Raw genomic sequence first — 17,164 nt, 5'->3', positions numbered from 1 at the left:
CTAAATTTTTCACCATATTTTATACTTTTTTTATAGTGAATAATATGATACAATCAAAACTATGACATCTAACGAAAGCCCTTGTCCTGAAAAAACCCCAATATATAACTTGTGTGGGTTCAGTAAACGGGAAAGAATAAAATTACAGTTAAACACGAGCAGTACAAAACATAAAGTCACAAAGGGGTTAAAGAGAAAATCAGCCAAATAATCACCTGTTTTAAATTTTAATACCCATTCCAAAAATAAAGCAAAAATGTCATTTATCAAAGTAAAACTTAATATTTAATTGAAAACCCAGAGTTAAAGCATTCTGGATTCATAGGCAGCAATTGAAAATCCTACTCAATATCTACTTTTGCCATTTCTCCCCGAATGCTAAGACCCAATCCAAAGCATAATCAAAAGAAGCATATTTAATAGGAAAAAAAAATTATCTATTTCATAATTTAATGATTGACCAGTCGGGAATGCCAAATGATGTATTAGTCTAAAAGTACCTTTTTCTTTTTTGGGAACTAGGCCTAAAGGGGATAAACGAAAACATTGAAATGGGATATACTCAGAAGGGCCTGCTATTCTGCATAAAGCAACTTCTTTCTGAACTTTCTTAATTGCAACCTGTAAATTAACCTCAAATTAAATTTTTAGCCCATATAAAATCATAAACAGGAACTTTAAAACCATCACTAAACCCTTCAATTATTATTCTGGCCTTCTCCTTGTTTGGATAGATACTTGAAAATGGAAGCATTTCTTCCAACTTCACAGGAGTCGGCAACCTTTGAGCTTTGAAAATGAACCTGTGCTTTGGCTCTTTTAAAATCTTTCATTGAATGATGCAAACCCCCTGCAAGATAAACATTCAGGTTAAAATCTAAAAAAATTACAAAGAACCTCATTGGCCCCTTGAAAAAGAAAGTGGACGTCGCTTTTTTTTCCGTATTAACTTAACATTTACAATTTCAACTGATACTAGTGATGGGAAGTTCAGATCATTAATGTGAATCGAATCATTTCGACTCGTTCACTGAAATGATCCGATTCATGATCCGAATCTTCGGATCACTCAGTGTGACTCACAGGAGTTACTGTTTCCCAGTCCCTCCGTGCAAGCCCTTTCATTAGTCAATGAACCCTCCTGCCTGCCTACTCGAGTGATGTCAATGAAGGCAGAGAGTCGTTCAAAGATTCGGATCTTACAGGGATCCGGATCACTGTAAAATCCGAATCTTTGAACGACTCTCTGCCTTCATTGGGATTCAAATCATTCAGAGAATATCACCATACTTTTATAAATAAATACATCAATAATCACTGCCCCCAGGATTTACATTCCCCTTTACCTCCAACTGCATCTTAAGTTAACTTTATTAAATTAATCAAATTAACCCTTAGCATTAAATTAACCCTTAACACCCCATCAACCATGACTACCCTTAACACCCCATCAACCATAACTGCCCCTAAATTAATTGCATGTACTCCAGATAAATTACCTAATAAATTGGTATGGTTGATGGGGTCTTTAGTGTTAATTTGAGGGCAGTTATGGTTAATGGGGTGTTTAGGGTTAATTTGGGGGCAGTTATGCTTAATGGGGTGTTTAGGGTTAATTTAGGGGCAGTTATGCTTAATGGGGTCTTTAGTGTTAATTTAGGGGCAGTTATGCTTAATGAGGTGTTTAGGGTTAATTTGGGGGCAGTTATGCTTAATGGGGTGTTAAGGGTTAATTTTAGGGGCAGTCATGGTTGATGGGGTGTTTAGGGTTAATTTAATGCTGAGGGTTAATTTAATTTAATAAAGTTAACTTAAGGTGCAGTTAGAGGTAAAGGGGAATGTAAATCCTGGGGGCAGTGATTATTAATGTATTTATAAGTATGGTGATCACTAACTGATACTCATACGTGTAAAATATTTATTGGCACTAATGTATCAAAAGGTGGGGGAATATTGTAGGGGAAAATGTGTTTTTTTGCAGTTTCCCTTAGAATTCCTTCCACATGGTAGTGTTTTTGCGTAGCAGTGACACCAATTTATGTTCAGCAACATATCACCAGCACATGATATTTCATATGCATTTTTTGAAATGTTTTGGGGGCCAAAATGCCCAGTTATAAACTACAACATTTTTCTATTGGGCAGGTACACAGCAAATGTTTTTTCATATTTGTAGCTGGTTTTCGGGACCTTTTTTTACACTATTTTTAAATAGTGCTGACGGCAGCGAGAAACACCCCCATTTTAAGGAAAAATGGGCGGGGGCGGGTCAAGACCCCGCGACCCGGAGGATTTGGGTCTTGAACCGGAGAAGCAGTGCTCACGCGGCAAACTCCAGGTCAAACCCGAAGAGTTCCCAGGTATGATCATCAGTGTCCTTTCAAAGCAGTGAACATTTGTGGAAAGAGGAGTACATCCACATGCTTGTTTTGTCTCCTTATTTATCTGAAAAATGTTAGAAACGCTGAAACTGTATATAATTTGTTCATCAGTTATAACTAAACTTCTCTGTTCGATGTTAAGCCAGGTCATAGCATTCCAGATTCACTCAGGTTTTTAGCTTGAGGGAAAATGTATGAGATCTTAACGAATGCATTGTCCAGTACTAAACTATGATGATGTATTTTTTTCCTTTTTTCAAATACAGACCAACCATGAGTCCCGAACTTGGTCTGTAAAGAGCAAACTGCTCTCCATTGCAATGATGACAGGGGACTGTTGCCACCTTCCCGGTTCCCTGTGTGATTGCAGAGGGAGTGCCACTTTTTTGAAGTCTTTGGAAGATCCAGACCTTGGCAAACCTCAGTATATCACCCAAGTAACAGCTAAGGATGGCCAGCTACTTTCTACAGTGATCAAAGCTTTGGGCACACAGAGGTAAGCAGTGATTAACTATCTTTACCACATAGTTAACTGTAGTGTGCAGTAAGCCTATTTTTTCAGGTGCCAGTGAAGCTAGTTTGCTTTGATATCCCCCAAATTAAGAGACTTTTTCATGTCTGTAGTATGTAATTTCATTTTGTTAACCTTTTTAGATGTCGGTTTTCCATTCCAAATGCATCAAACTCTGATTTGAGTTGCTAGCATTAGTGCTTACCCAATTAGCGTACCCAACTGTGACTGCATGGGTACTTACTCTCTAAGTTTCTGTATTCAGGAGATTGGGTTTTCATGCATACCCTACAGCCAGGTTCTCCTGACTTCAGTCAAGTGAATCATCAACATCAGTATAAAGCCAAGCAGTTTGTATTAAAAACTTTAAGATTAAATTTAAATTATTATGTTATTTCTTTTTGGAGCGATGGACCCATTTGCCGAATATGTCATGAAGGAAGTAATGGAGAGAGGCTTTTGTCTCCATGCGACTGCACTGGAACACTGGGTACAGTACACAAGAGTTGCTTGGAGAAGTGGCTGTCCTCCTCCAATACAAGTTATTGTGAATTGTGTCACACAGAGTTCACCGTTGAAAGAAGGCCAAGGCCTGTGACAGAGGTAAAATAATCTAATTCGGCTGTTGGCAAATATTATTCTGAGGAGTGTATATTGGCTAGATCTTTTTCCTCTTTTTTTAATGTTTTTTTTTTTAGTTTTGCTTTACTACTGACATCTGTATAGGTCTTTACTGATGCTAATCAAGGGCCTGTACATTTTTGTACCCTAGGGTCCAGAGAATATTTTGTTTATGTTTTAAGTGCATTTTTCCAATATAGTGCTATAATTTGGTATCACAAATTTCCAAAACATAATTGCAAAGGAAATAAATTAACAATATATGAATCCCTTCGCGACTAATGATGTACCAGGTACATCAAAAAAAGTTGTCCCTATAGGACCAATGCTGTACCTGGTACATGATAAAATAGAGGCACTGATATTGCTGACCACTCCATGACCCGAGTGGTCAAGCTACAGCAGATCCCCTGCATTTCTGTACATGTGATCGCTTCTGCAAACAACCATGGATATAGTCAGATGCTTGTAAGCACTGCCTTTGTCTCTGACTGTTGTGAGATGGAGAGAGACCGAAGACAGAGAGAATGTTAGGAAACAGTTCAACCCAAGGTTTAATAAAATGATGTACACCGATCATCGATAACATTATGTCCAACTGATAATCTTGTTATCACGGCGCCTGTCAGTGGTTGGGATATATTAGACCAGGGGTGTCCAAGTTTTTTCTGCAGTGGACCACTTCATCAGAAATGTGTGTGTGTGCGTGGGCCGAACTCATTTTTTACTGAGAGAAAAAAAGGCCTTTTAGCTTTCTAATCATACCTGGGCTACCCGGAGCCTTCCTTTGCGGGACGTGGCCAGGACAGTACACTGACGTCGGTGGGAGGAAAAATGGGCCGGGAGTGGGGCATGTCAAGACCCCGCTCCCGCGACCCGGCTCAAACACGTAGAGTTCCCCGGTATGTTCATAATGCATATTAATACAGGGTTAATTTGGCGATAATGAAAAAAGCAGTGGAAACGTTTTTTTGATCAACTTTTATATGTCATTCTATCAATACTAAGTTACTTAAACAGTAAAACAAAGTCAGTCCACAAACCATTTAAAACATGTTTAGCCAAATAAAACTGCACAAGGCTGGAGGACACTGTGGGTACAAGCTGGTTGATGCACACTGGAGGCAGGGCCAGATTAAGAGCATCAAGGGCCTGGTGCTGAGGATTTTGGTGGCCGTTATATGGAAATAAATAAAACAGACAGAATCTTAACTTAACTCATTGGCATCGATGTACCCTGCATAAAGATGACATCAGTTCTTGGGCGTGAAGCCACAATTTAGTACCACTAATCCTTTTTAATACAATATGCAGATTGAAACAGAGTAAATAACACAAACCTTTAATTTTCCTTTCACTGATTTCTGAGCCAAGAAAGTTTTGTCCTCTGAAGTGACTACAAATTCAGGAGGGCGTTTTATCTCTGGATAAGTAAAAATTAAATAGTTCTATTTATTCCTGCAGTAAGTAAAGTGCCAGGAAACAGACAACCTGCCACACCGACACCCAAACACACACCAGGATGGGGTCTGCCACACCGACCCCCAAACACATACACACACACACCAGGACAGGCTCTGTCACACTGACACCCAGACAAGCTCTGCCACACCGACACCCAAACACACACACGCACACACACACGGACAGGCTCTGCCACACCAACACACACAGGCTCTGCCACACAGACACATACACCAGGACAGGGTCTGCCACACCTACACCCAGACACACACACCAGGACAGGCTCTGCCACACCGATAATCAGACACACCAGGACAGGCTCTGCCACACCGGCACCCAGACACACACACACACACCAGGACAGGCTCTGCCACACCGGCACCCAAACACACACACACACCAGGACAGGCTCTGCCACACTGACACCCAAATAAACACCGGGACAGGCTCTTCCACATCGAAACCCAAACACACACACCAGGACAGGCTCTGCCACACCGACACCCAAGCACACACAGGCTCTGCCACACCAACACCAGGAAAGGCTCTGCCACACTGAAGCATAAAAAAATCATTTTCTACACTGCTTTGTCATTAACTGCCCCTTTTGTATTTTTGCCCCCTTGTGTATTGATGCCCCAGCCAGGCCCCCTTTACTATTGATTGTGCCCCCCTACAACCTTGTGTATCACCCCCATTTGTGCATTTATGCCCCCACACTCTTGTATATTGATTTATGTGATGCCCCAGCCAACCCTCTTCCTTGTGTATTGATGCCCCCAACCCTTTTTTACTGGTTAATGTGATGCCCAACCATCCTCTTGTCTATTGATGCCCCCACTGCCATGTGTATTACCCACCAGCCACACACACCCCTGTTTATATTTGTTTTGTGATGCGATAACCCACCACCCTCCCTCAAAGTCTGGTGGGCCGCATTTTGTTCAGTATGGGGGTGTGTAGCCGCAGACCAGTCAGGGTGCCCGTTCCGACCCCTGTCCACTGTCAAAAGCGCCTTCAATGGGCAGGTAAGCATAAGAACAATGGAGCAATGGAAAAAGGTGGCTTGGGCTGATGAATCACATGTGGATGCCTAGGTGCATGTGCGTCGCTTACCTGGAGAACACATGGCGCCAGGATGCATCCGTGGAGACCCCACCTCCTGCTAATGTCTTGGTGCCAGATACCACAGCACACCTTCAAAGGTCTATTGGGGTCCATGCCTCAACGGATCTGGTGTAACAATCCTACGATAGCTCACCATTCTGCAAACGGGACCCGTCTATCAGGACAAGTAGTTGTAGGAGGAATAGTGGGACAACAGCAGGAAAGTTCAAATAGCATAAACAGGTCACAGTCCAAGGTCGAGGCAGGCAGCAAACAGGCAAAGTCCAAAATCAATCCGAAGACAATCCAGGCGGCGATCAGAGAGTAGTCAGGAACAAAGCAGGAGCCAGAAAACCAGTAAATCAGAATATAACACACTGAGACAGTGATAACGTATGTACCACACAAGGGCTCAGATTAGAGTGAGCAGGGGGTTTAAATTTGGTGCCAAACAGCTGCAGCAAATAATTAGCCAATCAGATAAATGGCGGGAGGACCCGCCCCCTTAGCGTGACGTACACTGTTGCCGGGTATAGGATTCCCGGCCTCCATGTCGGCGTGCACGTGTGCGAACTTCCAGCACACCGAGGACGGGAGAAGATCCTCTCCAGGACCCCTGCCGCAGACCCCGCTCCGAGGGAGCGAGACGGACGCACGGCAGCAGCGAAGCCCATCGGACAGACCCGCCGGCGAAAGGTGACATCGGGGCTGTTTTGGCAGCAAAAGGGTGACCTACACAATATTATTCTGTCTCTCACTGTTCAAATAAACTGATGTTGTCTGTCAGTGGCCAAACGTACAAAATAACCAGGGGATTAATTTGGCTTTAACCCTTTCACTGCTAAGGACGTAATGGTTACGTCCTCACAAGTGGACTTCAGGTGCGGAGGACGTAACCACTATGTCCTCAGCAGTGACTTACCTCGAATAAAAAATATTAAGTTAAAAAAGTAAAAAAAATGATTTGGGGGTCTCTAAAGGCAGATAAATAAAGATCAAAATTGCCTAGAGACCCACAAATTAAATGATGTAAAAATAAACTAGATTAATTTAAAAAAAAAAAAAAAAAAGTTTAAGTATTCTAGCTAAATGATCACTGTGGTAGCCAATGTTAAAAATGGCCAATACTAAATTTTAATCCCATGATCCCTTTGATCATGGGGTTAAATTTAGCCAATGGTACAGGGAGGCAATTTTTGAAATCCTGATGAACTGTAAATGAACTGCAAATATTATTAAAATCAGCCATTTAGCCTGTGTGGAATGTGAGTAACCATCTCATCCCTGGAGCTCCTTGCATTTTTTACTTGCTGTAAAAGTGATTTTTTTTCTCCCTTTACCATAATTTCTTTGGGATTGTAAGGGGAAAGAATGGTGTGTGCTCCTGCAAGTGAATGGAGATATGAAAGGCGTGTGGATGGTGAGTGTTTGTAGTTGAAGCCTTGAGGTGGCATTACTGCACACGTAGGAAGTTAAATTATGGCACAAAAAAAACCATATTTTCTAGCCAAAGCAACATTTTCAATCATTATTTTGGCACTCCCAAGTTTGTCCTAGAAATACATGGAGACCCTCATTTGAAGCTCCAAGGGATGTAGTTTCTTGAAATGTGTACGTTATGTGCCCTAATTTAACTTCCCAGATGTCTAGACCACTTTAACTTAAGATATGGCAGATTTGAAAATCTTTTTAAAAAATTGTCTTAAAACATTTAGGGGTTATGCCTGCAATTAGACAGCTGGGAAGTTAAATTATGGTACATAAAGTATACATTTGCATAAACTGCACCCCATGTACCGTCTTTGTCATTAAGTGGTTAATAAGTGTGATATTCACTTATTTGTTGTGCACGGCAAATTTGTGATACAAATAAGACCTCATTTGCTGCAGCTGGGGGGTGTAGTTTCTAAAAATATATAGTTTTTTAACATCCCAAGCAGCTAGAGCTGTTTAATTGACGGCAGCCATGCATTAAATTTAACCCCTTCGTGACAAAGGCTGATTTTACTTTTTGTACCCTTCGTGACAATGGCCGTTTTAACATTTCTGCGCTGCTCGTGTTTAGCTGTAATTTTCTTCTTTCCCGTTTACTGAACCCACACACATTAGATATTGTTTTTTTCAGGACAAGAAGGGCTTTCTTTAGATGACATTGTTTTGATTGTATCATATTATTTACTATTAAAAAAAGTATAAAATATGGTGAAAAATTTTGAAAAAAATGACTGTTTCTAACTTTTAGTTGAAAAATCTTTTACTCATCTATAAAAGGTAATAAAAAAAACTGCTAAATAGATTCTACTATTTGTCCTGAGTTTAGAAATACCCAATGTTTTTATGTTTTTTTGCTTTTTTCTGCACGTTATGGAGCAATAAGTACAGGTAGCGTTTTGCTATTTCAAAGCCATTTTTTCCAAATCTGGTAATTCTTCCCCCCGTGTGCCATTTCGGGTATCTTTGAAGCCGGCCAATGCAATTTAGCCCAGGGTATTCCAAATGCTGGTATTTTAACCCTTTCCAAGCACTTATTCTACCATCAGCCTTTGTCAAACTTTATGGTAGTAATTTTTTTGCATTTGTTTGCATTAATGGATATTAGATTAATAGGGACAGAACGTTGATCCAGGGATTTATTCTGATTGCCATATTTGGAGTCGGGAAGGAATTTTCCCCCTGGTATGGGGCAATTGGCATCTGCTTCATAAGGGTTTTTTGCCTTCCTCTGGATCAACACAGTAGGGACACAATATGTATATAGGTTGAACTTGATGGACTTTGGTCTTTTTTCAACCTTATGAACTATGTTACTATGTTACTATGTTTTTTCACACATTTTACTTTAGGTATGAATAAACAGGTTCTGGTATATGTCACTATCATAAAACACCCCAATATGTGTTTAGCAACATCTCCTGAGTACAGCGATACCTCACATGAATGATTTTGCCTGGCTGTTTGGGAGCAAAAGGGCCACATTTGGGGCATGCACATTTTTCAATGTTGAACTTTGGCATTTGGGGATCCACTGCCCATGCCCTATTTGGTACATCTTTGAGCCGGGCCATTTCAGTGTGCCCAATAAAGCTATATATTTTTGAAAACTAGACACCCCAGGGTATTTCAAATGCTAGTATTTTAACTCTTTCCATGCACCATATCTACCACCAGTCTTTGTCAAACTTTGTGGTAGTCATTTTTTTGCATTTGTTTTGTCACACACATTTTACTTCAGGTATGAATTAAAAAGTTCTCGTATATGTCACTATCACAAAACACCCCAATATGTGTTCAGCAACATCTCCTGAGCGTAGTGATACCTCACATGAATGATTTTGCCTGGCTGTTCGGGGGCAAAAGGGCCACATTTGGGGCATGCACATTTTTCAGTGTTGAACTTTGGCATTTGGGGATCCACTGCCCATGCCCTATTTGGTACATCTTTGAGCCGGGCCATTTCAGTGTGCCCAACAAAACCATATATTTTTGAAAACTAGACACCCCAGGGTATTTTAAATGCTGGTATTTTAACTCTTTGCATGCACACATTTTACCACCAGCATTTTTTCAAAGTTTGCAGTAGTATTTTTGTGTGTGTATTTTTCCCCCACACACCTATGTTATGTATGAATTTACAGCTCCTGGTATATGCCGCTGTCACACGACACCCCAATATGTGTTCAGCAACATCTCCTGAGTACAGTGAAACCCACATGCATGGGTTTGTCATTTTTGGGGGGAACTAAAAGGCCACATTTGGTACGTGTGCATTTTTCTAATTGGAAATTAGATGTGTGGCCATCCTTCCCCCCCGTGTTAATTGGGACCTTGTTGAACCCGGCCAATTCAATTTACCCCATCAAATAATACATTTTTTAAAAGTAGACACCCCATGGGCATTTAATATGCCAGTATTTTAACTCTTTCCATGCGAGAATTGTTTTAAGCTAATATGCTAATTTTAGGACTTGCTCACAAAAATATATTTTTTATATATATATATATTTTTTTTGCCTTTTTTTTATTTTTTTAACATTTTTTTTCAACTTGAAGGTTCCCCTGATAGTGACATCAGTGGGAAATTATTTTTACATTTTACTGGTTTTTTACTATTTTTTTTCTAATTATTATTAATTTTATTTTTAATTTATTTTTTCTAATCACACTGTGATTAGAAAGCTGAGCTCCATTGACTTGCATGGTTGAATGCAGTACCTGTATTCAACCTGCAAGTGGAGCCAGAGTTCTCTAGAGGGTCTGGAGACCGTCTAGCGAACTTTTTAGACTTTATTGGTTTTTTTTCCCGGGCCGCCGCCACCTTGCTGATGGCGAAGATCACCGGCAGCTGCGGCTGTGACCGCTCTCCGGAGCGGTCACAGTCCATCCCCAGGTAAGTGTTTGGTGTCGCTGGATGCCTCCTGATCGAGGCATTCCAGCGACACCATTTAAGTTTAGGAGGCACTTTTAAAACGGGCGTCCGCCGCCATACAAAGTATGGCGGATGTTGACGCCCCGGGGAGGGGCCAGAGATGGCCCCTTTCTGCCGATAATGGCGTTGCTGAATGCCTCGAGGTCGAGGCATTACAGCAACGCCGTTTCGGTGCAGAAAGCGAAAATAGATCGCTTTCTGCACCCGTTTAAAGACGTGCCAGTCCTGGCACATCATTTGTCGTTATCGACTTGAATTTCCGTGACGTGCCCGGACCGGCAATTGTCATCAAGGGGTTAAAGATGTCTTTTTTGATAGTCTAGTAAATTGAACTTTTAGCAATAAAATATTAGAAAATCAGTCTACTGTTCTCAATTTCTCTTTATTTTAGACCGGTTACATACTACAAATATTTAGCGACACAGGTTTTGATATTAGCGTTTAGAAAAATAAAATTACAAATTAGTTTTTATGGAGTCGAAAGTGAAAAAATACACTTTTTTCCAATTTTTGGCTTTATTTTGCAAACTTAATGAGACATACACATATAAACATGTATATTTGGAATCTGCTGGGTGTGCTGAAAAAAACAATATATGGTTTGTATAGTTTATTCCCAAGAAATGTAATTCTAAACATGTTTAAACGTGAGTTGCAGCAAAATGATCAAAATTGCCTTTGCACCAGGGTGGGAAATGGCTTAGCGGCAAAAGGGTTGCTAACTGTTCATGTCTTACATTTTCTCCTTTCACTTGTATATCTATCCAAAAAAGTTTTTATAACCCTCATTTGATAACGTGCCAATTTTCTCCCCATATGTCCTTTGGTGCATCTAATCTAATAATTTGCCTCCTTTCAGTTTAGCTTTATATTTGCTCTGATCTTTTTGTTTCTCTTGCCTCTAGATTGTAAACTCATTTTGAGCAGGGCCCTCCTAATCTGTGGTTTCTCTATGTCATCTTGTTGTTTTATATACTAATTGTTATGTCCTGTCTACCCTTTGTACAGCGCCACGGAATCTGATGCCACTATATAAAACATCATATATATAAATCATAATAATAGTATGGGGGGTGGGGTTAGCTAGTGGGAACTAGTTCGGATTAAGTAGGGGTTTAAAAAAAATAAAATTAAAGTATATAGGGTATTTTTCAAATTAGGGCATGTTAAATATATGTATAATGTATAATCTTTTGGAGTTTTTTAATCTTTTTAACATTTTTGTCGTAAAAAAGCCTTACTTGCCCCCGAATATATATTTATTTATCTTTATAGTGTGGCTACACACTATAAAGAGGGGGATATCCAAGAAGAAACTAGTTAAACTAGCCTGGTTCTTAAGTGGTTAAATGGAGTGCCCAAAGTATTTTCAAGGATATGTTTTTTTGTTGTAAATAATGCATAGTTCAATATCACAAGGCCCCCATTATGCCACACGCTTTACTACTTTCAAGATGCAAGGTTTTAACAGGTGTATATTCAACACCTGTTCAGATATGTCAGATGCTATAAATCGGGTTTTGTACCCGATAATGAAAAATTTTAAAAGTAGTTCTTCACTGATGGGGTAATAAATAGAGACTTTAAGCAGAAATGGTTAAGCCATTACAGTTTGCAGTCACAGTTTACAATCTTAAGTATGCAGGGGATTGATATATGGGTGTCCTCTTCAGCATAGACCAAATATGTTCTGAGATAGAACCGTGTCGAACTAGATGTGCCAAGTAGCTCAAAAATCCACTTTAAATAAGACAAACCTCATCTCACCAGTTTAGCTGGGCTAAATGCAGAGCCAATTTGGCCCAGGAGAAGCTCGTGACGGCTAAAGCTTTATAATACGTAGTCAATGCAATGAGGTCAATGCAAAACACTGTTTATTCAGAATAAACCATTCTATTTTCTGTTGTACATATATATTGTTGATGCCACATTTAATGCAAAATTATGAAGGGTTGTTTTTAAGAAATAGTAAATTGTAGAAAGACAATGTTTTTTGTTTAATGTGCACACCTGACCTGCATCTTCTTTTCTTTTAGTGGCTGAAGGATCCAGGTCCACGAAATGAAAAGAGAACCCTCTTTTGTGACATGGTCTGTTTTTTATTTATTACCCCACTGGCAGCCATCTCTGGCTGGCTGTGTCTCCGTGGGGCACAGGATCACTTGCAGTTCAACAGCCGACTTGAAGCTGTTGGCCTTATTGCTCTCACTATAGCACTTTTTACTATATATGTTCTTTGGACATTGGTGAGTAGCCACAGAAAAAGGATACAATCATAAAAGCATACATTTCCAGAATAAAAATCAAAATTGTCTGATATATTCTACTGTCCTATACTGTCTTGTATAGGATAGATTTTTTTATATAGATTTGTGGTAATTAATTGCATGTGTCTCATAATGTTAACAGATTACTTTTTAACATGCCTCTGAAAAATATTCTGTTTGCGAATTGGTCATGTCATGAAGTGGAAACTGACTGATAAAACAATCAATTACCGTATTTGCTTGATTATAAGACAAGGTTTTTTTAAGAGCAAATGCTCTGAAAAATACCCCTTGTCTTATAATCAAGGTCATCTTCTAATCAAATGAGGTCTCACTATGAGACTAAGATCCAGATCCCCTGCAGCACTGCAGGGGACCTGGATCCTCCTGTCTGGTAACCTCAGCTGCTGCCGGCACTTACACCGGGCTTCTATCACCGAGCGGCGGCGAAAGTGAGGTTGTCTATGCGCATTGTGCGTACCTTCCCTGGCTGCCAGAGAGAATTCCCTGCCAGCCTGTTCAATGAACGCAGACGACCCCGCTACTGCTTGTACTTCCGCCGTAGCTTCTATGACGCAGCACCGGCATCACATGACCTTCCGGTGCTCATAGAAGTTATGGCAGAACTACCCGCTGCCCCCACCAGACACCAGGGAGTCAGAAGCACTGGTAAGTTGGGGGGAGTCTTTTATGGGTGGCATAAAGATTTTCTGGAGGCAGAGTGCCCTATAATAGGCCTTTTAAACCCCTGTATGCCACTCTGCCTCCAGAAATGCTATACCCCCCTATATGCTACTCTGTCCCATGATATGTCTTTTAACCCCCTATATGCCAGATTGGCAGTTAAAATGCATTTCTGGAGGCAGAGTGGCATAAAGGGGTATAAGGCATATCAGGGAGGCAGAGTGGCATATAGGGGTTAAAGGCATATCAGGGAGGCAGAGTGGCATATAGGAGGGTATAAGGCATATGTAACGTTCACCCTTCGCTGTATGGACTTGTTTAAACTTGGTGCTACTCATTTTACGTTTCCAGCCACTAGTGGCCGCCCTTGCCACTCAGAACCACTCAGACTGATTATCAGGTCCAGCTGCAGTTGATTACCTGATCAAGACAACCTTTATAAACCTGCCCAGCCCTGCAGTCTGGGCCTTGACATTGATGTTATAGGACTGCCTGTTTGGTTCCTGATCTGTTCCTTTTTTGGTTCCTGATTTGTTCCTGCTTTGGTTCCTGATTTGTTCCTGATTTTTTCCTGCTTTGGTTCCTGAGTCCACTAAGTGGACTCCCAAGTCGAGTGCCCTGCAAGTGGGCAACCTGCCGTGTGCCCTGCAAGTGGGCTTCCTGCCGTGTGTGCCCCAACCCGAGGGCTTCCTGCCGTGTGTGCCCCAACCCGAGGGCTTCCTGCCGTGTGTGCCCCAACCCGAGGGCTTCCTGCCGTGTGTGCCCCAACCCGAGGGCTTCCTGCCGTGTGTGCCCCAACCCGAGGGCTTCCTGCCGTGTGTGCCCCAACCCGAGGGCTTCCTGTCGTGTGTGCCCCAACCCGAGGGCTTCCTGCCAAGTGACTTTCCTTGTTTATATTGTTGTACCATCATATGCAATACAACTCTTAATCCTGATCTTCTGTCTATGGTTTATTTCCTGCGCCTGTCTGTAACAACCCCAGGCCATCATGCATCGTGGGGTACAGACAGAGCCCCTCGTATCCCCTGCACCTGGGTTCCTATCAGACCTGCTCCCCCGGTTCGTGACAGCATATCAGGGAGGCAAGGTGGCAAGCCTGGGGGCAGATGTGCATAACTGGGGGGACAGGTTGGCAAATAAAAGGAAATATGAAAAAATACTTTACATGAATTAATATTTACTTGTAAAACTTTTTTCCTATAGGGTCGTCTTATATTCAGGCTTTTTCTTTTTTTCCTAAATTAATATTCAAATTTTGGGGGTCGTTTTATAATCTGGGTTGTCTTATAATAGAGCAAATACGGTATTACAGGTTTAGAGAGATGCTCTATCATAGTTATCATATGCACTTTAATCCATATGATAGCTGTGTATTTTGCAGAATTCCCCTTACGCATTTTCTGCACGTGAGAAGTGTTTGGCGGAGCACATCGTCATGTGCTTGCTATACACTCCTCTAGTCAGCTGGCGTGGGGAACGTGTGCACTTTCCTGACACTGACTGGCTACTCAAAGCAGCTAGATACGACAGCCCACAGAGAATGGAGATGACTGCAAATACAGTTTTTACGTAATTGTAATCTAGTACATTTTACTTTTAACTAAAACATTTTTTAATTTAGTTTTTAAGACATGCTTCTATACGTTTTATAGATTTGAATCCCTTCAGTCCCCTATAGATGTACCTGTATGTCCTAAAAATGCATGTAGTAAAGGGATGTGTCATTTGACAGCCTGGACTCCACCCTGTCAGCAGAAGCCAGCATAGCATGGCTTTCTGCTGCTTGATCACTTTTAATGGCTGCTGGTGCGAGTGCCGGAAAGCCATTACATTGAAAATGCCCGATCACGCGATCAGGCATTCCCTTCTGGGTCATGTCACTGCTGACGTCACCCGGAAGGTCATCGGAGGACAGGATTTCCCCTGCAGGGTTTGTCTAGACCCTGCTGGGATATCCAATTGCTCCTCCTACACACCGATCATGGACACTGTAATCCCCAATACAAGTCTATGGAGACTTGCATAGAGATCACAGTGTGATCGGTGCTAAGGAATCGCAGGGAGGAGAGTGAGAAACCATGTTTCTCACTCTTCTGACAAGCTGAAAAAAAATAAACAAAAGAAAAAAGTGTTAGTGATTTTTTTTTAACAATTAAAAAAAAATCCCTAAAATAATACAAGAAAAAAAACAACAATAAAGTGAGCTAAGTGATGTCATTGTGAAATCACTGGCATTAATGACATATTCAAGAGGTCCCTCTGACCATACTGCACTGATAAAATAAATTATAAAAAAAGATCATAATAATAAAAAAAGGAAAAAACCCTTACATCCCATTGCCCTAGCACAACATCTAAAAGGTATAACCCGATGCCCCCATTCACAACCTCCAAACCCATTAAGCCATTAAGTATAACAAATACTACCCTATAGGGTACTATATGTAAGGGATAGATATGGCCCTCTAGAAAGAAAGGAGAAAAAAAAAAGCATGTGGGGTATTTCCATAATCAGGAGATGCAGCTAAACAATTTCGCCTGGATTTCTCTGTTGTACCACTTACCCTGCGCAAAAAAAAATCTGAACAACGCAGAAGTGTTGGTGAAAAAAGCGTAGGAAATAATTTCTGAAGCCACCTTTGACAGTAATTGGTGGCCAAATAGCTGCATTAAGAGTGCCCAGATACCCCTGTTAGGATAGTCTGGGTTGTCTGCTTTACAGAAACATATACTTTTGTGGGTACATTTGGTTTATTTGTTTAAAATTAGAGTTGCAATCCCATCATACCTAATGTAAAAAGTTCTACAGCTTTGTAAAAAAAAATAAAAAATGTACATCTTCCAGTATGTTCCCTATAAGTGCTGGGAAGGTATGGAAATTCTATATAAATTAGGTATTTCTGAAATCAGGGCACCTGAATTGATACATTTGGAGGTGATTTCCAGTCGCTTTACCAAATTTTGTGAGGATTCAGAGGGGGTTTTAGGGTTTTTTCTCATTTTCTCACCCTAAATTCTCAGGTAATTATCCAACTATGGTATCTCCTTGATATATAGTTTACACGGGTACACTAGTCGCCGGAAAGGGGAATAATCGCTGAATCAACATACCACAAAAATGGAAAAATTGCTCTGGGACTTGAGGTACCAAAAACCCCTGGGACTGAAGGAGTTAAACTATTTCAGTGTGTTTTGTAAAGTAAATCCAAACTTATATTTAGCTATGTGTGTATATGTATAATAATATACATATTTTTTTCCTTACTATTGTCTCCATGAGTACTGTGCATAATTTTTATTATGCTTCTTTGTGCCAGGTATCATTCCGCTACCACTGCCAGCTATACTCCGAGTGGCGTCGGACCAATCAGAAGGTTTTGCTGCTGATTCCAGATTTAAAAATGGCTTCCACTACACAACATTCCTTAATCTCCTCCAAACTCTTAAAGAAAGTGGCAGATGAGACCACTGTATGAGACTTGACATTCAGACCCGAAGTTCTGGTATTATTTGTGGAACATTTTACTTTTACTAATATATATTATACAATCCAACAAAAGTGGAGTGAAAAATATCAATAAAAAAACAAAAATTAAGTGGTGACTTGCAATATATTAAAACAGGTATACCTTTTATACCTTGCAGGAAATTTCCTTGCATGGTCTAGGCATCCATATTTTGTATATATTAAAATGTTGTGCTA

General features: G+C 40.7%; 1 protein-coding gene across 2 annotated transcripts; it reads left to right on the top strand.

The window, feature by feature from the left end:
* Positions 1–2,701: 2,701 nt before the first annotated feature.
* On the top strand, positions 2,702–16,937 carry LOC149289533 (E3 ubiquitin-protein ligase MARCHF2). 2 transcript variants are annotated; one of them, XM_089490625.1, is made up of 4 exons: positions 2,702–2,877; positions 3,300–3,495; positions 12,547–12,756; positions 16,779–16,937. In XM_089490625.1, exons 1-4 carry the CDS (start codon positions 2,702–2,704, stop codon positions 16,935–16,937), a joined length of 741 nt encoding a protein of 246 aa, XP_089346751.1. The 2 variants fall into 2 exon arrangements, with proteins under 2 accessions (XP_089346751.1, XP_089346752.1); XM_089490626.1 differs by lacking the exon at positions 12,547–12,756.
* Positions 16,938–17,164: the final 227 nt, after the last annotated feature.

This window comes from Sceloporus occidentalis, unplaced genomic scaffold (assembly GCF_023333645.1).
Source record: "Sceloporus occidentalis isolate IW3139 unplaced genomic scaffold, rSceOcc1.0.p SCAF_45, whole genome shotgun sequence".
NCBI lineage: Eukaryota > Metazoa > Chordata > Lepidosauria > Squamata > Phrynosomatidae > Sceloporus > Sceloporus occidentalis.
The sequence above is the reverse complement of the archived record's forward strand: the minus strand, read 5'-3'. Positions and strand labels throughout refer to the sequence as shown.

Excerpts from the sequence above, each read along its gene's own strand:
- LOC149289533 (XM_089490625.1), top strand. The coding sequence starts at position 2,702 with ATGATGACAGGGGACTGTTGCCACCTTCCCGGTTCCCTGTGTGATTGC. Across the intron at positions 3,496-12,546 it reads GGCCAAGGCCTGTGACAGAG|TGGCTGAAGGATCCAGGTCC; the intron begins GTAAAATAATCT and ends CTTTTCTTTTAG. Across the intron at positions 12,757-16,778 it reads TATATGTTCTTTGGACATTG|GTATCATTCCGCTACCACTG; the intron begins GTGAGTAGCCAC and ends TCTTTGTGCCAG.